The 21667-nt window shown below is 43.0% G+C and overlaps 1 protein-coding gene across 3 annotated transcripts in view; it reads left to right on the forward strand.

The window, feature by feature from the left end:
• Positions 1-21667, forward strand: part of focad (focadhesin) — a 195048-nt gene that overhangs the window by 79911 nt on the left and 93470 nt on the right. For 2 of the 3 annotated variants that reach the window (XM_078396041.1, XM_078396039.1), the window contains exons 12-18: positions 3211-3315; positions 3433-3534; positions 4248-4378; positions 4839-4965; positions 8306-8440; positions 9948-9998; positions 10827-10910. In XM_078396041.1, the coding sequence (XP_078252167.1) occupies positions 3211-3315; positions 3433-3534; positions 4248-4378; positions 4839-4965; positions 8306-8440; positions 9948-9998; positions 10827-10910 (735 nt within the window). The remainder of the gene's footprint in view (positions 1-3210; positions 3316-3432; positions 3535-4247; positions 4379-4838; positions 4966-8305; positions 8441-9947; positions 9999-10826; positions 10911-21667) is intronic. The other variant, XM_078396040.1, reaches the window with a different exon arrangement.

Raw genomic sequence — 21667 nt, forward strand, 5'->3', positions numbered from 1 at the left:
AGGATAGCAGCAGCAGCACCACAACTGGCTCAACAGGGAAGGGCAGCATCCAGACAAGCAGTAGTGATAAGGGACTCAATAGTCACGGGGGCAGACAGGATTTTCTGTGGCAGTGACTGAGATATCAGATGATATGTTGCCTCCCTCATACCATGTTCTCTGTGTGAGTACAGAACATGCTGAAAGGGGAGGGTGGGCAGTCTGCATGGTGAGCAGTCCGTGTTGTGCTGACAGCCAGGGTAAGAAGAGAGGTTTAGGTTCACTTGGAAAGTCAGGGAAGAATTAGGAGCCATTATAGTTATGTGCACGGGTGGTCATGTCTCACAAATTTAATTGTTTTGAGGAGGTGAGTAGGAAAATCAAGGGCAGAGCATGCATATAAAGTTGTGCTTTACACAGACATCGGTAAGATTTTTGACATTGTCCCAGATCGCAGACTGGTGGGGAAAGTTAAGGGACAAGGGTTCTGAGGTTTTTTAGTAACCTGAATCCAAAATTGACTGGGTGTTAGGAGGCAGAGAGTAGTGGTAGATGGGTGTTTTATGACTGGAAATCTCTAACATGATACACCACAGGGATTAGTACGGCACCTTTGTTGGTAATAATATGTATAAATAATTTGTATAAGAATGTAAGGGATTTGGTTAGTAAGTTTGCAGACAATAAAAAGATTGGTGTAACTGTAGATAGTGAAGAAGGTTGTCTAAAGATACAGTAGGGCATAGATCAGCTGAAGAATAAGGTTAAAGACAAAACATAAAGTGCTTCAGTAACTCAGCGGGTCAGGCAGCATCTCTGAATGAATGAATGAATGAATGAATGAATGAATGAATAAGTTTATTGGCCAAGTATGCATGTACAAGGAATGTGCCTTGGTGCTCCGCTCACAAATGACAAGAACATGGATAGATGATGTTTCGGGTTGGAAACCTTCAGTGATTGTGGTGGGTGAAGGGAACAAAGCTTGAAGGGAGGAGGGTGACAAAGCCTGGCAGGCAATAGGTTAATACAGATGATCGAAGGTTTTGATAGGCAGATGGTTGGAACAAAGGCTAGAGATGAAAAGACAGACACTGTGAGACAAAAGGGTTGAAGAGTTGCAAATTATGAAGCCAGAGGAAGGAATGTGGATGGTGGGGAGAAATGGGTGAGAGTTCAGGCCGGGAAAATAAGAGAGGTAGGAAGGGGTGGTTTTGACAGTTAGCTAAAATTTGAGAATTCGATGTTCATACTATTGGGTTTAAAGCTACCCAAGGAGTATATGAGGTGCTGTTCCTCCAGTTTGTGGTTGGTCTCACTCTGACAATGGATGAGACTCGGGACAGAAAGGTCAGTATGGAAATGCAAAGAGGATTAAAATGGTTGGCAACTGAGAGATCCAATAGGCCGTGGTGGACAAAGCGCAAGTGTTCAGTGAAATGGTCGCCAAGTCTCCGCTTAGTTCAGTTTAGAGATACAGCACAGAAACAGACCCTTCAGACCGCCGGGTCCACACCGACTAGTGATCCCCGCACATTGACACACACTTGGGCAATTTGCACTGATACCAAGTATACAAACCCAAGCCAATTAACCTACAAACCTGTTCGTCTTTGGAGTGTGGGAAGAAACCAAAGATCTCGGAGAAAACCCATGTGGTCACGGGGAGAACATACAAACTCCACATAGACAGCACCCGTAGTCGGGATCAAACCCAGGTCTCTGACGCATGCAAATGCTGTTACTGGGATGCAGTAGATGGGGTTAGATTAGGTGCACATGAAACTGTCACTTGGAAGGGCTGATGTGGTCCCAGCATGGATGTGAGGGAGGAGGTATAAGGACAGGTGTTACAACTCCTGCGGTTCCAGGGGACAGTGCCTGTGGAGGGGGTTATTTGGGTGCGAAGGGATTGGTGAACCAAGGAGTTATGGAGGGAGTGGTCTCTGCAGAAGGTGGAAAGAGGTGGGGATGGAAAGATGTGATTAGTGATAAGGTCACATTAGAGGTAAGGAAATGTCGTAGAATGATATGTTGGAAGCGAAGGCTGGTGGGGTGAAAGGTGCGGACCAGGGGAACTCCATCCTTGTTTTGTCTTGGGAAAGGGGGGTGCGGGCAAAACTATGAGGCACAGAGGAGACGCAGGTGAGGGATCACCTGTGTTAGTAAATAACGTTTACTAACGAAAGAGGGCATCTCAGATGTCCTAACAGAAAGTGAATGTGAGGGCAGGATGGAAGTTAGTGATAAAGTTAATGAAGGTAGACACAAAATGCTGTTTTAACTCAGCGGGCCTGGCAGCATCTCGGGAGAGAGGAATGGGCGATGTTTCGGGTCGAGACCCTTCTTCAGAGTTACTGAAATCAACGAGTTCTGCACGGGTGCAGGAGGCAGCCTCAATGCAGTCCTCGATGTCATGAAGAAAGAGTTGGGGGATGGTGCCAGTGCACATTGGGAACAAGGACCATTTGATGTAACCCACAAAAAGTCAATTTGAGGTAATGCATTTTGGGAGGTCAAATTCTGTTAGGACTTAGAGAATAAATGACAGGGGCCTTGGGAGCATTGATGTATAAGGAGATTTGTGGTACAACTCCATAGCTCCATGATAATGATGACATAGGTGGACAGGGTAGTGAAAAGCATTTGGTATGTTTACCTTCATAGGCTGAGGCATTGAGTACAAGAATAGGACATCGTGCTGCATTTGTACAAATCATTGGTTTGAATGCACATGGAGTATTTTTTATTGTCCTGGCACCACATCACAGGAAAGATGTAGTGATGGAGAGTTTTCAGAAGAATATCACCAGGATCTTACCTGGAATGGAGGGCTGTAGATATCAGATATCGCATAGACTGGGTTTTACTCGCTGGAATGTAGGAGGCTGAGGAGTGACCTAGTAGAGTTTTAGAACAGTTTGAGGGTCACAGAGAGGATAGATACTAAGAATCTTTTTTCCCCAAACCATAGGAGCCTGGAACTAGAGAACAAAGAGGGAACAAAAAAGTTTTTCACCCAATGATGGTGAATATCTGGATCAAGCTGCAGAGGAGGTAGTAGAGGCAGATACAATTACAACATTTAATAAGTGTTTGGACAGGTACATGGATAGGAAAGGCTTAGGGGGGTTAGCTGTATGTTGAAGTGAACTCCACATTTATTTAATGATACCTAAATAGTTCCTTGGGCTGTGGCCAAGTAATGTCCGCCATTGTTTTTCATTGTAGGTACCACATCTGATTTCTGTTTTGATGTTCAAATTGGGAAGGCCACTGGAACCATCTTTGTGCCATGCTATCCTTTATACTCTTCCTGCTCTGGGCACGCACAAGGTTTGTGTTACGAAATGGTATTCATCAAGCTAAGAGAGTTGTGAGTATTTTGAAAGTATTTAAAGATGCCAAATTGTTGGCAAGCTGACTTCTAACCCTTTCACCTTCTGATATTAGGTTTGTGTTGCTCAGATAATTCATGCCATACAAATGATGCGGAAAACACCAAAACTTAAAGCCATATCTCTGCGTCTTATGACAATTCTGTGGGAAAATCAGGTGAGATTGACTTGGTGTACACATCACCAGACAATGCTATCTCTGTGCAGTTTCTACAAGATGCACTCTATAGAATGTCCAAATGAAGATTATTACTTTTTGTATTCTCCAAATGGAGAATAGAAATCGATGTGTATGTCTGTTATGGAATAATTGTAGTCAACAAAAATTGCCACATGGTTAAATTGAATATTTTATGGATTATTTGGAACCACAGGTACATGATTAAATATGAATAGGATCTTGTGTAAGACAGTGGGTTCATGGGGTAAGCCTGCTTTGTGCAAGCTACCTTTTAAAATATTTTGTGATTGGGCTTGCAGCAACCCATTCTGGTCCATTTCTTTGGTGCTTTGGTATAATTCTAGGTGAACCTCCTGAATGTATTACCCGAGTGGCTGTTCAACCATTCTTGCAGAATAAACTCTTGCAAGCTGCAAAACTGTTTCATCATAATCAGAAAACAAACTGCATGGTCAATGTCCTTGAAACTTATGGCATACCGTTAGTTTTAATATTTTCTTCCACAATCTGGAAATTTAATTTAATTTTGTGATTGGATAATGTTTCTTTTGTCTGAAGTTTTTTCCCCTTTATTATGAAGTGCAACATTGTGCATGTTGATTTAAAAATTATTATGCGCTTCTTGACCACGCATAATAATTGAATATCTTTTTAGTTGGAGACCACACAGTTTTTCATTCACTTCTTAGGATCGTGTGTATCCAGAGCTACAGAAATATATGGCATTAGTTGATGCTCCGTCTGTCTCTTGTGCTAAAGAAGACCACTGGGAGCAATTAATAGCCAAAGCTGCGTCGATCAGGGAGATCTGCAGAAAGAGGTGAGAAAGGCACCAGCAAAAATCTGTGTTGCATTTTGCATATTGCCCCCCCCCCCAAAATAATTAGCTAAGAGTGTGAACGGGTGTACTCCATTTATTAGCTCATGGTGTGATTCCTTTTCCGTCTCTGTTAGTTGATTTACCTCAGTTGCTCTTCGAAGGTTTTAACTGAGGTTAGTTTTGAACTGAGGTAAAACTTAGTTTTAACTGAGGTTTTGTTCAATATATTCAACAACGGAGAGGACTCAGACTGAAGAAGGGTCTCGACCCGAAACGTCACCCATTCCTTCTCTCCAGAGATGCTACCTGTCCCGCTGAGTTATTCCAGCATTTTGTGTCTGCCTTCAATTTAAACCAGCACCAGCAGTTTTTTTCCTACACATTGGTTTGGAAGGCAATATTTAGTCCATTTATGTGATATTTTTACATTTCTCTTTTCATATTTCTGTCTTTTTGTCAGGCCTTACCAGCATGGAGCTGATATGTTAGCAGCAATTTCCAAGGTGCTGAATGAATGTACAAGACCAGACCAGGCTACACCTGCAGTACTTGCACTCCAGGGCCTGCATGCAATGTGCCAAGCTGAGGTGAGCATGATCAGATTGTTCAGTAATGGGAAGAAGTCATTCCCACTTTCAACCTATAAACCAATATATATATATATATATATATACTAGACCAAGTGGACCCGTTGGGCCCAAACCTCTCCTGCATTGGTGCAGCTCTCTCTCCTCCCACCCTTCCCCTCCCCTCCCCTCTCCCCCTTCCCCCCTCCCCCCCTCCCCCTCCCTCCTCCCCCCCTTCCTCCACCCCCTCCCCTCCCCCTTCCCCTCCCTCCTCCCCCTCCCTATCCCCACCCTCCGCCTCCCTCCACCCCCTCCCCTTCCCCTCCCTCCCCCCTCTCCCCTCCCCCTCCCCCTCCCCCTCAACCCCCCTTGTCCTCCCTCCCCTTCCCCTCCCCCACTCCATCCCCCTCAACCCCCCTTGTCCTCCCTCCCCCTCCCTCCTCCTCCCTCTCTCCCTCCTCCCCTTCCCCTTCCCCACTCCATCTCCCTCTTCCCCCATTATCCTTCTCCCTCCCTCCATCCCTCCCTCCCTAGGAGATAGATTTAAACATTAAAATGTGAATAACTTTAAAAATATAACACCGATTTCAAAGAAACTTCTTCCATTAGCACCACAGGATTGACGGTGAGTAAGGTGGGCCTAAAATTGCCGCACTATCGTGTACCGTTTTGGCTGTAGTTCAGGAACAAACAAACAAACAAACGAGAGTTTTAGTATTATATATCAATAGACAATAGGTGCAGGAGGAGGCGATTTGGCCCTTCGAGCCAGCACCGCCATTCAATGTGATCATGGCTGATCATTCTCAATCAGTACCCCGTTCCTGCCTTCTCCCCATACCCCCTGACTCCGCTATCCTTAATCGCTAGCTCTCTCTTGAATGCATTCAGAGAATTGGCCTCCACTGCCTTCTGAGGTATATCTTGGGGTCCAAGCCCATAGCTCCCTGAAAGTGGCTGGCAACACAAGTAAATAGTGGGAAAGAAGCCATACAGCATGCATCCCTTCATTGGTTGTATTTGGTATATAAGAGTCAGGGCGTAATGTTGCAGCTTTTTAGGACTTTAGTTATGTGCATTTCTAGTTGTCCCATTGGCCTTAAAGGAAGGATGTGGAGGTGTTAGAGAGGGTACAGAAGAAGTTTACAGGGTTGCTGTCTGGATTGAAGGGGATTTGCTCTTAGGAGAGGTTAGACAAATTTGGATTATTTTCTTTGGAGGATTGGAGGTTTAGAGGAGATCTCATAGAAGTATATAAAATAATGAAAGATATAGATAGGGTAGATAAAACCTTTTACCCAGGGTAGGGATGTCAAAGACTAGAGGGCATATCTATAAGGTGAGAGGAAGAAAGTTTAAAGGAGATGTGCAACCAAGTTTTTTACAGAGTAGTAGATGCCAGGGGTGGTGGTGAAAGCAGATATGACAGTGGTATTTAAGAGGCTTTTAAATAGACACATGAATATGCAGGGAATGGAGGGATATGGATCACATACTGGCAAAAATAGACTATTTTAAGTAAGCACCATATTTGGCACAGACATTGTTGGACGAAGGGTCTGTTCCTGTGAGAAAGTGTGTTCTTTGTTCTAACCTGGCTGTTCTCATCAACTCTGAATGTGCAATCATTCCACTACATATGTAGTTTTATTACTCAGAGTTTTCTATGATTTTTAAGCATTCCCCATCCTCCCTTCTAACGAAAGGTTCTTATTCGAAGCCTCTGATTAATATCTAGATATTGTTATTTACAGGCATTCAGTGTGAATGTTGATTTGATGGGTACAGAATTGCGGGACGCTTTGTATTCAGTGAATTCAAAACTGGCAGAAATTAAGTAGTTTGTTTAGTTATGATTAGGTGTCTAGATTATTAAAGTCTGCTTCCAGCACATAAATGTTCACTGTGGATGAAGCCTAGATTCTTATACTTATTTTTCCCAACACTATATTAGAAGTTGCAGAGTATTCAAAATGAAACACCACTCCTCTGTCTTTTATTTTTTTCTCACATTTATATATCTTTGAGGAACCCACACATAGTGAAATCTCCGAAAACCCCCCACCATGCATCTTATGTGTGCGAAGGAACTGAAGATAGAAACATAGAAACATAGAAAATAGGTGCAGGAGGAGGCCATTCGGCCCTTCGAGCCAGCACCACCATTCATTGTGATCATGGCTGATCATCCACAATCAGTAAACCGTGCCTGCTCCCCATATCCCTTGATTCCACTAGCCCCTGGAGCTCTATCTAACTCTCTCTTAAATCCATCCAGTGATTTGGCCTCCACTGCCCTCTGTGGCAGAGAATTCCACAAATTCACAACTCTGGGTGAAAAAGTTCCTTATTACCTCAATTTTAAATGGCCTCCCCTTTATTCTAAGACTGTGGCCCCTGGTTCTGGACTCCCTCAACATTGGGAACATTTGTCCTGCATCTAGCTTGTCCAGTCCTTTTATAACTTTAGATGTCTCTATAAGATCCCCTCTCATCCTTCTAAACTTCAGTGAATACAAGCCTAGTCTTTTCAATCTTTCCTCATATGACAGTCCCGCCATCCCATGGACCAATCTCGTGAACCTACGCTGCACTGCCTCAATTACAAGGATGTCCTTCCTCAAATTAGGAGACCAAAACTGTACACAATACTCCAGATGTGGTCTTACCAGGGCTCTATACAACTGCAGAAGAACCTCTACTCCTTTACTGAAATCCTCTCATTATGAAGGCCAACGTGCCATTAGCTTTCTTCACTGCCTGCTGTACCTGCACACCAACTTTCAGTGACTGGTGTACAAGGACACCCAGGTCTCGCTGCACTTCCCCTTACCTAACCTGACACCATTGAGATAATAATCTGCCTCCTGTTTTTGCCGCCAAGGATGCTGGTTCACACTGAAGATAGACACAAAATGCTGGAATAATTCAGTGGGTCAGGCAGAATCTCTGGAGCGAAGGAATGGGTGATGTTTCAGGTTGAGACCCTTCAGTCTGAGAAACGGTCTCAACCTGAAATGTCACCCATTCCTTCTCTCCAGAGATTCTGCCTGTCCCACTGAGTCACTCCAGTATTTTGTGTCTAACCACGCATCTTATTTTCATTTTGTCTCATGTTTTCCCTCCTCATTTCTTTAATCATTCCCGTTCGTATTCCTTATTTCCTGCTCATCCCACTGACGCCCACCATTTCTTTCTTTCAAATCTCCTCATCTTTCATCACATTTTCATAGAAAGCCTGTTTAGCGTAAAATACAATTGAAGGGAGATTCAGGAAACTTGAAGCAGTTAGAAGCAAACCTTAGCAGTTAAATAATGATATCCTGGATGGCAAACCATTGAAATCCTTTTTCTTGTTTAGGTGGTTGACATTCGTTCCACATGGCATGCTCTGTCTTCGAAGCTCAGCTGTGACTCACGACCACTTGTTGTCAGAGCCCTGACTGAAGTGTTTGCTCTGGTTCCTTCGCTAAATCTTAAGTGCATCGAATATGAGGTAAGTGGCATCAGCCAATGTTTTGACAATGGGAAACAAATATAACTCAAATAAGTTCATGGCAAGAGAATGCTTAAAAATAACTAATAATGGAAGGTTCTTAAACCAAAGATTTTGGGGGTTTTGCTGTAAAATGTCTTTGCAATTTATGGGTGGTATGATGGAGGCAATATGATTTATGGATGACTTGCTTTTAGACACTGCCCTATGTCCAAAGCCTTGGAGAACTTGGAAGTGATCGTCTGAAGAGATCACGTCTAAATTCTTACTTAGTTTTGTTATGAATGTTGATTAGGCCACACTGTTGAAATTTCATCTCTGCATTCTGTGTGAACCTGAATAAAGATGAAATGAAGCATTGAATTCTAGATTTAGATAAAATATTATAGGATAGATGTAGGATTTTAAAGTAAGAGACTTTTGAGATTAGCTGTATTTACAATTTAAAGAATATCTTGGGCAATGAGGTTAAGATCTGCTTTTATGCATATCTTTCATTCATTTGTTCCATATCTTTCTACATCACTGTCTATATCTCTAATTTCCGTTTCCCCTGACTTGCAGTCTGAAGAAGGGTCTTGACCCGAAACGTCACCCATTCCTTCTCTCCAGAGATACTGCTTGACCCGCTGAGTTACTCCAGCATTTTGTGTCTTTCTGAGGTTAAGGTCATCCTTTGCTAGGCGTGGTAGTAGGCTGAGTAAAAACCCATGTGAGCTACTTTGTATATGGTCAGTGGAAGAAGAGATTTTATTGGTCAACTTGACTTATCTTGATCTGTTTCATACTGGGTGTTATCCAGTCATACTGCATGGAAACAGGCCCTTCGTTCATGCCGATCAAGATCCCTCATCTATACTAGTCCCACATTCCCGTGTTTGGCCCATATCCCTCTAAACCTTTCGTATCCATGTACTTGCCCAAATGTCTTTTAAATGTTGTTATAGTACCTGCCTCAACTATCTCCATTGGCAGTTGGTTCCATATATCCACCACCCTCTATGTGAAACAAATTGCCCCTCATGTTCCTATTAAATCTTTCCCCTCTCACCTTAAACCTATGTCCTCTGGTTGTTGATTCTCCAATCGGTTCCCCTCATTATTTTATACACCCCCATAAGACCACCCCTCGACCTCCTGCACCAAGAAGTCTTCAGATGAGTCTTGCACAATACTTCTGCTGGTGGAGTTCTTTCCCAGGCATGATCAACATGAGGACTTTAGCCCCCCATCACCTAATTTTAAACATGGTGCCAGTTGTCATTGTTTTTGCGAAAATAATGATAATTGGTTTGTCCATAATACAATGAATAATTTCATATGTAGCGGTGGTCAGCTTTGAGGATCTGCCAAGGTGTAACTGCCTGCTTGTACCTGAAAGGTTCTTATTGTTGTGAATTTGATTTCAAATGCCTGTCATTGGCTTGTTGAAATTTAATGAATGTCTAATGTTTTTGGACTGTTTACTAGATTACATTTATTGATCAGAGTGTTTTTTTCTCTCTAGAAATTCAGAGAGCATGTTGTAAGCATGTTGTGGAGCCACACCCAGAATAAGGTACAAATAACCTTCACCCATCAACTAAGTCAGGGCTTGCAATATTAATTATGTGTGCAGTAACATGCATTTGCCTCCACATCATTAATGTGTCAGAATATGCCAAATATTAAATGGTTTTGATTCATTGAGATGCTTTTAATCTAATTTGCTAACTGTCACAGTTCACAAGACTCATTCAGTGTTATTGCACCTTGAAATCGATTGAAAAATACAGCATGGAAACAGCCCTCTTGAGTCCCCTCTGACGAACAATCACCTGTTGACACCAGTTCTATGTTATTCCACTTTTGCATCGGCTCCCTATACGTCGGACTAATTTGCAGGGGCCAATTAACACACAAACCAGCACGGCTTTGGGATGTTGGCAGAAACCAGAGCACCTAGAGAAATCCAAAGCAGTCACGGAGAACATGCAGACTCCACAAAGATAGCACCCAAGGTCAGAATCGAACCCAGGTCTCTGGCATCGTGAAGCAGCGGCTCTAGCAACTGCACTACTGTCCTGCCATTACTTCTTGCATATGGATCATTTATTACGGGATTCGACAGATGCTGAATAAAATGAATTATTTCATTGCAGTTGGGATTTGAATTTTATTCCTCGGCTAATTGTTTAGGCTCCATATTCTTAATCACTTTACAACCATTACTCTGTTGTACCTTCTGATGTCCTACTGTTTGTGTGCAATTATTGTATCTTATAATATATTAAAATAATTGGGTCAGCAAGAAGGAATTCTTGGTGTCTTGGTGTTGTAATTGGATGTTAGTAGTATATTGTTTCACAAATGTTATATAAGAAGGTATTGTTTTTATTCTTTGCAGGACTCCCTCATAGCCAGTTCAGCATACAAGGCTCTTTCGGCTTTCAGCTCTGAGGAATACACAATTCTTCACCTGCCAGAAGAGGTGAGGATTTCAAAAAATTATCTTTCTTCATTGTTTTTTTTCCTATATTTTCATATTTATGACTATACTAGACCAAGTGGACCCATTGGGCCCAAACCTCTCCTGCATTGGTGCAGCACCCTCTCCCCCACTCCTCCTCCCCTCTCCTCCCCCTCCCTCCTCCCCCCTCCCTCCTCCCCCTCTCACTCCCCCCTCCCTCCCTCCTCTGCCCTCTCTCCCCCTCCCATTCCCCCCTCCCTCTCCCACCCCTCCCCTCCCTCCTCTCCCTCCCCTTCCTCCTCCCCATACCCCCTTCCTCCTCCCCTTCCCTCCTCCCCTTCCCCCTCTCTCCACCCCCCTCCTCCCCACACCCCCACTACATCCCCCTCAACCCCACATCCACCCTCCCTCCACCCTGCCCTCCCTTCCTCCCCCCTCCCTCCCCCTCCCTTCCTCCCCCGTCCGTTCCTTCCTCCCCCTCCCTCCCGTGGAGATAAACTTTAAACTTTAAAATGTGAATAACTTAAAAAATATAACAACAATTTCAATGAAACTTCTTCCATTAGCACCAAAGGGACGACGGTGAGTAAGGTGGGCCTAAAATTGTTGTGCTATCGTGTACCGTTTTGGTTGTAGTTCAGGAACAAACAAACAAACAAACAAACGAGAGTTGTAGTATATAGATACTGTGAGAATAACAGAAACCGATGAGTTACTACACAAACATTATCTTTGGGTGTGAACACATCAGGGCTGATGCATCATTTGTTTGTTCTGCAGGAATTGTCATTATACTCTCTACAGGCTAAATCTGATGATGTAAAATTGTCCTAATCAAGCATTAGTTAGTGTAATGCTGCTCTATTAAGGTGACTGCTGTGAAGGAATACAAAATTCATAATTGGAAAGACGTGGAGCAATTTTCACATTTGATGGTTAAAAGCTTCGAATCCATGATTTGAGATAAAATTAGCCTTCCTTTAGCAATAATTCAGAGTGAGCCAATATTACGTCTGTTCATATTTGAGAATTAACAAAGCTGTTGAGAGATTAAAAAGAATGCAAGCGATGGAAGGTAGATAAAAAATCTTTAGAAAGAGTATAATAACAGTGAATTCATTTTTGGAAAAGTTCAGGCAGGGTCTGAGACAAAGCCCAGGTAAAACGGTACTTGACAAATAGGAAACTGGGTGCTGTTTCAAATGGATAACAGCAAGATACAGCAGATCTGGTGATAACTGGAGAGACGAACAGAGTAAGTTTTTCCGGTTAATGATTTATCTTCAGGGTCTTGCTCAAACTATTGACTCCTAGGGGTCAGCTCAGCGACCAGTTTAGTTCTAGAGATTTTGGACTACAACAAGAGTAGCATAAACACAAGTATGCTAAAATGATATTGAAGTTGCATATATTTTGTAAATTGAGAACTGATAAAGACATGACATGGAAATGTTAGCAGAATCAACTGGCAGACACCTGGTGCAATTGAATGTGTTTTTTTCATGAGGGAACTAAGTTTGTGAGGGAAGAATAGGAGTGGGAATATACACAGGCTCTAAGGCATGGATGACAGAAGTGCCAATATTTTTTTGTAGTTCCCTGAGTGTATTGGTTAGGACATTAGTAAAATTTATAATTTTTAATTGAAGGAATAAGGTGGTACTGTGATCATGTATAAAACCTGTCAGGCCATACAAAGAAATGTGTATTTTGCCACTCCGTAATTGAAAGCAGGTTAAGGAGCCATATGTATAAATCCACCAGGGTGCTGCCAACAACAGAAAACTATTTATGAAGAACTAGCTTTACGATTTCCCCTTTGATTGAAATAATACAGCAGCCGAAACTGAAAGGGGAAAATAGTGTTTAAAAATAAGTTGTTGAATCATATTTGGCAATAATTACATCAGCAATGGGCATATCACTGAAAAAATATAATGGATCAAACAAATAATTATCCTAAAGGTGTAGATTGCTTAAGGACAGTCAACATGGATTTGATTTAGGGAAGATGGTGATTGATGAACTACAGATTTTTTGACACGGTTACACGGAGGATTGTTGATCTTACTAAATTTAAAACATTTGTGGGATCCAAAATTGGCTTAATAATGCAGTAGAGAGTAATGGTTGATGGAGTTTGATGTGACTGGAAAGGTTCTGCATAACTCAAAGTTGTTGCTTTTTGTGCTGTTCTGTCAAAAACTCCAATTTAAATGTCGGAGCTCTAATTTCCACCTTTGCTTCACCCAGCACATCACGCTGTGTCGCCCTGCATTAAATACACAATGATAACACTTCTTGGTAACAATTGTGACTGTTCTGACGTTCCAGTATGTTACCACACTGAATCATTTAATTCAGGTGCCGCAACAATTAATTCCTTTTCTTGGTCACGTTTTTACAAATGGACTTTTTGTACTGGTAAAATATTATTTTTTGCCTCCCTCCTTCAAAGAAACACAAGTGTGGTGATCCACATTCATGTGTAATGATCGTGTAATGTAACCTGATGGTTATGATCACTGTATTTGTAGTGGGATTTCATTTCAATTCTTGTTCATATATCCTACTGTGCATAGCATGCCAAAACAATTAGATGAAATTGTCCCTTGAGGTCTTTGTTCTGAAAATAACTGGTTGTTAAGTGAGCTGTTTGGAGATGATAAGCTGTTGCCATGACGAACCCCAGCAAGGGGAAGGTGTTTGATGCAACAAGTTTTCAGTTCCATTTTGAGAAATCCTTCATCAATTAACGTTTGACATAACTCTGTAGTTACTTCGTCCACCCTGGTTTATAGACAGCGTTGAATAAGTCTGAAAATGCTGTTACTTCTAAATTCACAGATATTCTGTAGTCTATTTAACTGAAGATTTACAAGTGAGTGTGACCACGCCTTAATTCACAGAAACTTAGTTCTAGTACCCCTGCTCCAGTGTACACAATTATTAAAAACAATTGCAGCTGCCTGGTGGGGTAAAATCACAAATCTGCAGTTGTTGGGAGCAACACTGGCTCATTGATTTTGGTTTGATAAATATAATCCAATTTAATGCATGCAATTTTCAAAGACGGATGCAGTCCCATATTGTATGGTTCCTCCTAAGCCACCTACACTCTGACAATAGTTTGAGAAAAATTTCCCTGGATAATATAATTTAACAAATATTGCAATAATATTTCATGTATAAACTGTATCCCCACATATTGCATTTTTGTTTGTTGTGCATCAGAACTCTGAAAACATATCTTCCTTCTACTGTACTTTTCTAATTCTTAAATATTGAAAATTTGAAATCAAACTTTTTATTAATTAAATGTGTCATTTGTTTTTGCACAAGTTCTGAAGAAATGTCATCAGGTCATAAGTTTTAGTAGAATTAGGCCATTCGGCCTATCGTCTTACTTTGTGGGCGGCACGGTGGCGCAGCGGTAGAGTTGCTGCTTTACAGCGAATGCAGCGCCGGAGGCCTGGGTTCGATCCTGACTACAGGTGCTGCACTGTAAGGAGTTTGTACGTTCTCCCCGTGACCTGCGTGGGTTTTCTCCGAGATCTTCGGTTTCCTCCTACACTCCAAAGACGTACAGGTATGTAGGTTAATTGGCTGGGTAAAATGTAAAAATTGTCCCTAGTGGGTGTAGGATAGTGTTAATGTACAGGGATCGCTGAGCGGCACGGACTTGGAGGGCCGAAAAGGCCTGTTTCCGGCTGTATATATATGATATGATATGATATACAGGTGCTGTCTGTACGGAGTTTGTACATTCTCCCTGAGTACCTGCGTGGGTTTTCTCAGAGATCTTCGGTTTCCTCCCACTCTCCAAAGACGTACAGGTATGTAGGTAAATTGGCTTGGTAAATGTAAAAATTGTCCCTGGTGTGTGTAGGATAGTGTTAATATGCGGGGATCGTGAAGGACCTGTTTCGTCGCTGCATCTCTAAACTAATAAACTAAACTAAAATCTACTCTGCCATTCAATCATGGCTGATCTATCTCTCCCTCCTAAGCCCATTCTCCTGCCCTCTCCCCATAACCTCTGACACCTGTACTAATTAAGAAATGTCTTACAAGAACACAAAGTAAGAGCAGAATTAGAGCACCTGGTTCTGCAAACCATTCAGTGTGATTGTGGCTGATCTGTGCTGATCTCAACTCTTTTTCTGTGTCAGTTCCTCATGGCCCTCAATTCCCTAATCTTTCAAAAATATATTTACCTCCATCTTAAATACTCCTAAGATGAACAATCTTTGGAGCAGAAAATTCCAGAAATTCACCACCCTCTGCAAAAAGAAACTTTTATGCATCTCCATTTAAAAGACCAGCCGATATCTTGTGACTGTGTTCCATCATCTGAGACTTACCCACTAGGAAAACATCTCAATGTCTTTCCCGTCATGCCCTTTTGCAATCTTGTATGTCTTAATGAAGCCTTCAAGTTTCAACTCAGTCTGCAAGTTAATATTTTTTTAAATTAGTTTCACACGGTTTCATTTTTATTTTGCTATTCCATTATCCAGTAACACATTTGCATTGGATTACTGGAATTTGGTTTGGTCTGAAAATTTGACCTCACTGATTGCTAAAATGAACCATAATTTCAGTGTCCACAAAATGAAGTACATAATATTTGAGCCTTCGGTTTAAATTTCATTCATGGCAGAGATATGCTGGTGTTATTACTGGTTTTAGTGCTTTTTTCTCAACTGAGAGCCTTCACCAGTTTAGTATTTTAACTGTGCAGTCATTAGAACTGATCGTACAGTTTTAGAAATTGCTTTTCAATTAGAAATAAATCCAGGATGTTGCAAAGATTTGTTGCTCTGTTGCTTTATCTTAGCCATTTTGTTAAAACTTGAACTATGCAATTGTTTGTAGTACAGATTGAACACCGTTTTTCCAGCACCTGATGGTCCGCCCACCCCTATAATCCGGACAAAATTCCAAGAACTCAATTGAAATTCCCTGAGCGGCCACAAATGGCATTTTGAGTGGTGAGCGCTCTTTCCGGTCGTGGAAGAGTTATTTGTTTACATCGAAACATTGAAATCCCACCTTGGTCTTGTCTAATTCTATTTCTGCTAGCTCAATGTTTAGGTTTTTCATGTTTCAACTCTGCCTGGTCCCCAGACACAACCCCACAACCTCTCCTCCATTCTGTTCAATTTTCCTCTTATCCTCAGTAATTCTGAATTTCCTGTCAAACCTTCTCTAATTTACTGGGCAAGGCTGCTTCCCCAAATCCCCTTCATCTGTGCTCTCAATTTTCTCTCCTAACTGTTTTGCAAAGACAATACAGTAAACCCTTGTTTTAATGACCCCCCCGTTATAACGGATTTGGGACATAGTGGATGGAACTGCTGATGCCATCCGCAGCTCGCACCGTCTCTCCTGCCATTTAGAGCCCTGGCTTCCGACCACACTCCCGACTCGCAAGGTGCACTAACTAACACTTCTTCACCCACCGCAGGTCCAGTGACAAGACTGTTGTTGCGGCTCATGTTATTGAGGGCTTGCAGCGTAGGTTTACTAGGTTAATTCCCGGAATGGCGGGACTGTCGTATGTTGAATGACTGGAGTGACTAGGCTTGTATGCACTGGAAGTTAGAAGGATGAGAGGGGATCTTATCGAAACATATAAGATTATTAAGGGGTTGGACACGTTAGAGGCAGGAAACATGTTCCCAATGTTGGGGAAGTCCAGAACAAGGGGCCACAGTTTAAGAATAAGGGGTAGGCCATTTTGAACGGAGATGAGGAAAAACTTTTTCAGTCAGAGAATTGTGAATCTGTGGAATTCTCTGCCTCAGAAGGCAGTGGAGGCTAATTCTCAATGCATTCAAGAGAGAGCTAGATAGAGCTCTTAAGGATAGTGGAGTCAGGGGGTTGTGGAGAATGCAGGAACGGAGTACTGATTGAGAATGATCAGCCATGATCACATTGAATGGCGGTGCTGGATCGAAGGGCCGAATGGCCTACTCCTGCACCTATTGTGTATTGTCTATTATGTTGTAGCCCCGAGGAATAACGCTTCCTTCATGCTGCTGCCAACGATCGGACATGCTGAGTCGCAGTAGAGCTCCCTCCCCTCTAACCTGATGTGTTTGTTTCTTGCTGTCAGCGTTGGCTTTGCCCTCTGCCCGCTCGACCGCTACCATCTGCTTCTCCTGCCGCTCAGCCTCAACCGTGTGAACCAGTGGAGAAGGGTTCGCTGGTGCAGACCAGCAGCATTGGTGCTTAGTTTTAAAATGAAACTAGACTGTGGACCCATTGGGCACAAACCTCTCCTGCATTGGTGCAGCACCCTCTCCTCCCCCTCTCCCCCCCTTCCCCTTCCCCTTCCCCTTCCCCTTCCCCTTCCCCTTCCCCTTCCCCTTCCCCTTCCCCTTCCCCTTCCCCTTCCCCTTCCCCTTCCCCTTTCCCTTTCCCTTTCCCTTCCCCTTCCCCTTCCCCTTCCCCTTCCCCTCCCTCCCTCCCCCTCTCTCTCCCCCCCTCTCCCTCCACCCTTTCCCTCCCCTCCCACCAACCCCCTCAACCCACCTTATCCTCCCTCCCCCTCCTTCCTCCACCCCCCTTTATTTTATTTTATTTGTATAACACATTTAAAAACAACCCACGTTGACCAAAGTGCTGTACATCAGTTCAGGTACTAAGAAACGAACATACAATGGCACACAAACATAACAGCACATACATAAACAGTTCACAGCACCCCCTCAGAGGGCCTCAAACGTTAGGGAGTAGAAATAGGTTTTGAGCCTGGACTTAAAGGAGTCGATGGACGGGGCAGTTCTGATGGGGAGAGGGATGCTGTTCCACAGTCTCGGAGCTGCAACCGCAAAAGCACGGTCGCCCCAGAGCTTAAGCCTAGACCGCGGGATAGTGGTCCCGCACCAAAGGGACAACGGTGAGTAAGGTGGGCCGAAAATTGTTGTGCTATCACTTACCGTTTTGGCTGTTGTTCAGGAACAAACAAACGATAGTTTTAATATATAGATGACACAAAGTGCTGGAGTAACTCTGACCTGTTGAATTACTCAATAGACAATAGACACCATTTACAGCAACCAAATTGGTGTCTCTGTGTTTTTTTAGATTATTGCATTATCCAAGGGTTATCAAGACAAGTAGTTTTGGTTCATGCATTATTACGGTGGGTCACTTATTTCGGTTTTTATAAGCAAAACAAAAAAGGATTTTACAGCAGCACACCTCTCTCTCTCTCTCTCTCTCTCTCTCTCTCTCTCTCTCTCTCTCTCTCTCTCTCTCTCTCTCTCTCTCTCTCTCTCTCTCTCTCTCTTTCTCTCTGCCTCCGTCCGCGGCACTGATCGCCACTCAGCCCATCGGTGAACCTCTTTCGTACATGAATACATCAGATTTATTGGCAAGAGAGAGAACAAAAAGAATACTTGTCTTGGTAAGCACGGGGTCCGTTTTACAGCAGCACACCCCTCTCTCTCTTCTCTCTTTGCCTCCATCCGCGGCGCTGATCACAACAGCCCCTCGGTGAACCCCTCTCATACATGAACTTGAACTAACTTCTGTCATACTGGCGCCTGCCTTTATACAGGTAAGAAATCAGGTGTTGAAATAACCGACGGTAAGTCCTGGCCAATAGCGCTGCTCTCACATTCAAACTATAACCAATGGCAGGGGACTGCATCCCAACAAGCCCCCCCCCCCGAGAACAAAGCGCTAACATCCGCAGACTGGCACGTAAATCAATACACAGCGTTATAGACTTGGCGTGCAAATCAATACACACAGCGCTACAGACGTGGCGCATAAAGGTAATACACAAAATGCAGCCGGTTTGGCGCGCAGTTTAAACAGAGCGCTGTCGGCTTAATGCATGGGAATTTAAACACAGAGCTGTCGGCTGCAGCGCTATGGGTTCTAAATATAGCACTGCCAGATTGGGATACGAGAAGTCTGTTATAGTACTCGTCTGTTATACGAGAATTTTCCCGAACAGTCTGTGACCCATCGCGCTGTGGCCATAGTGCTATGTTTAAAGCCCATAGCGCTGTGGCCATAGTGCTTTGTGTAAAGCCCGTAGTGCTGTGGCCATAGCGCTATATTTAAACCCCATAGCACTGCCAGTTACAGTGCTTAAGGTTTAAGGTTACAGGTTTAAATATAGCGCGATGGCCACAGCACTACGGGCTTTACACCAAGCACTATGGCCGCAGCACTATGGGCTTTAAACATAGCACTATGGTCACAGCGCTATGGGCTTTAAACATAGCACTATGGTCACAGCGCCACGGGTCACAGACTGTTCAGGAAAATTCTCGTATAACAGACGTAAATCAAATAAAGACGAGGCAGAGTACAGGAAGGAGATTGAGAACCTTGTACCCTGGTGCCAAGACAACAACCTATCCCACAATGTCAGCTGGACAAAGGAGATTGTGCTTGACTTCAGGAAGCAAAGTGGTACACATTCCCGGTCTACATTCACTGCGCCGAAGTAGAGATGCAGTAAATATCACCAGCAACTTGTCCTGGACCGGACATATCGAAGCAACGGCCAAGAAAGCATACCAACGCCTCTTCTTCCTCAAAAGGCTTAAGAAGTTCGGCATGTTGCCCAACAACTCTCACCAACCTCTGTAGATGCACCGTCAAAAGCATTTTATCAGGATACATCACAGCATGGTTTGGGAACAGCTTTATCTAAGACCACAAGAGATTGCAGAGAATTGTGGACGCAGCCCAGACCATCACGCAATCCAGCCTCCCTCCCGTTGACTCCATCTACACTTCATGCTGCCTCGGCAAGGCCACCAGCATAATCAAGGATGAATCTCACCCCGATCACTCTCTCTTCTCCCCTCTGCCGTAGACGAGAGGTTCAGAAGTGTGACATTGCATACCTCCAAATTCACGGACAGTTTCTTCCCAGCTGTTATCAGGCAACTAAACCATCCTGTCACCAACTAGAGAGCGGTCCTTTCTACCATCTAGTCAAGTCAAGTCAATTTTATTTGTCTAGCACATTTAAACACAACCCACGTTGACCAAAGTGCTGTACATTAGTGCAGGTACTAAAAAAGAACATACAATAGCACACAAACCTAACAAACAGACATAAACAGTTTACAGCGCCCCCTCAGAGGGCCTCTAATGCTAGGGAATAGAAGTAGGTATTGAGCCTGGACTTAAAGGAGTCGATGGAGGGGGCAGTTCTGATGTGGAGTGGGAATCTACTTCATTCGAGACCCTCAGACTATCTTTAATATGACTTTACTGGACTTTATCTTGCACTAAATATTATTTCCTTAATCCTGTATCTGTACATTGTGGATGTCTTCATTTTAATCATGTATTGTCTTTCCGCTGACTGGACAGCATGCAACAAAAAAGTTTTTCACTGTATCACGTGACAATAAGCTAAACTAAAGCACACTAAGCATAGTGTTGGAGTAACTAAGCCGATCAGGCTGCGTCTGAGGAATGAATGGATAGGCGACATTTTGGGTCAGGACCTTTTTTCATCCTGTCTGTTCCCTCCAGAGATGCTGCCTGACCTGCTGAGTTACGCCAGCACTTTGTATTACATTCATGATTCTAGCATCTGCAATTCCTGTGTCTCTAACTTGAGTTTAGTTGCTTGGGCTTTGCGTAAGCAAGGTTATCGTCATGATAGTGGCTATGTCTTTCCAAGCGTTGTTGCAAATATTTATTGTTTGTAGTATGCTTAGAATGATGGAAGATGCTGGATTTGAAACTGACACCTTAAGAAGCCTTTAATAATAATAGTAATCAGCAAAGAAATAAGTTGCTGTGCAGCATGCAGCTGAGATGTTGGCTCTTTCTGAAGTGGTAATTTCTGTTTCAGCTGACGTAAGATTATGGGCTTCCGCATAAACTTTCAGGGTCATTATATTTTGTCAGCAAATATTGCTGTCTACAAACAAATACACAGTGGTACATGACCGATGATAAACTTTTTTTAAATTGTGACTTTGTTGTCTAGGTTGTTTTCAAAGTAAGAAAATGGTAAAAGCAGCTGACAAAAAAGGAGATTTTGAATTGACTGAAATCTAAAGGTTTCAATGGGTGTCTGGGGGCTAATTGTGTCTTGGCAGTAGTTATTGAGTGCTATTTGTTAATCAAATAAAGATGTATGTAGAGGTGGAATAAAATTTAACAGCATTTTTTTAGTACTTTATGACAATTGAATTTGAAAGTTATCACAGTATATATTAAGGTTGATATATAAACTTTAGCAATAAAATAACAAATTGCTTAGTTTACCATTTATATGAGAGGACAAGACTATGAAAACAGGGATGTTCTGCTGAGGCTTCATTAGGTACTGGCCAGTCCGCATTTGGTGTATTGTGAGCAGTTTTGGGCCCCATATCTGAGGAAGGAGGTGCTGGCGTTGGAGAGGGTCCAGATGAGGTTTACGAGAATGATCCCGGGGATAATTGGGTTAATGCATGATGAGCGTTTGACGGCACTGGGCCTGTACTTGCTGGAGTTTAGAAGGATGAAACTTACTGAATAGTGAAAGGCTTGGATAGAGTAGATGTGGAGAGCATGTTCCCACTTATAGGAGAGTCTAGGACTAAGGGCAAAGCCTCAGAATAAAAGGATGTACCTTTAGAAAGAAGATAAAGAGGAATTTCTTTAGTCAGTGGATTGTGAATCTGTGGAATTCATTGCCACAGATAGCTTTGGAGGCCAAGTCACTGGGTATTTTTAAGGTGGAGATTGACAGATTCTTGATCGGTAAGGGTGTCAGGGGTTGTGGGGAGAAAGTCATA

The sequence above is a fragment of the Rhinoraja longicauda genome, chromosome 3 (genome assembly GCF_053455715.1).
Source record: "Rhinoraja longicauda isolate Sanriku21f chromosome 3, sRhiLon1.1, whole genome shotgun sequence".
In the NCBI taxonomy this organism is placed as follows: domain Eukaryota; kingdom Metazoa; phylum Chordata; class Chondrichthyes; order Rajiformes; family Arhynchobatidae; genus Rhinoraja; species Rhinoraja longicauda.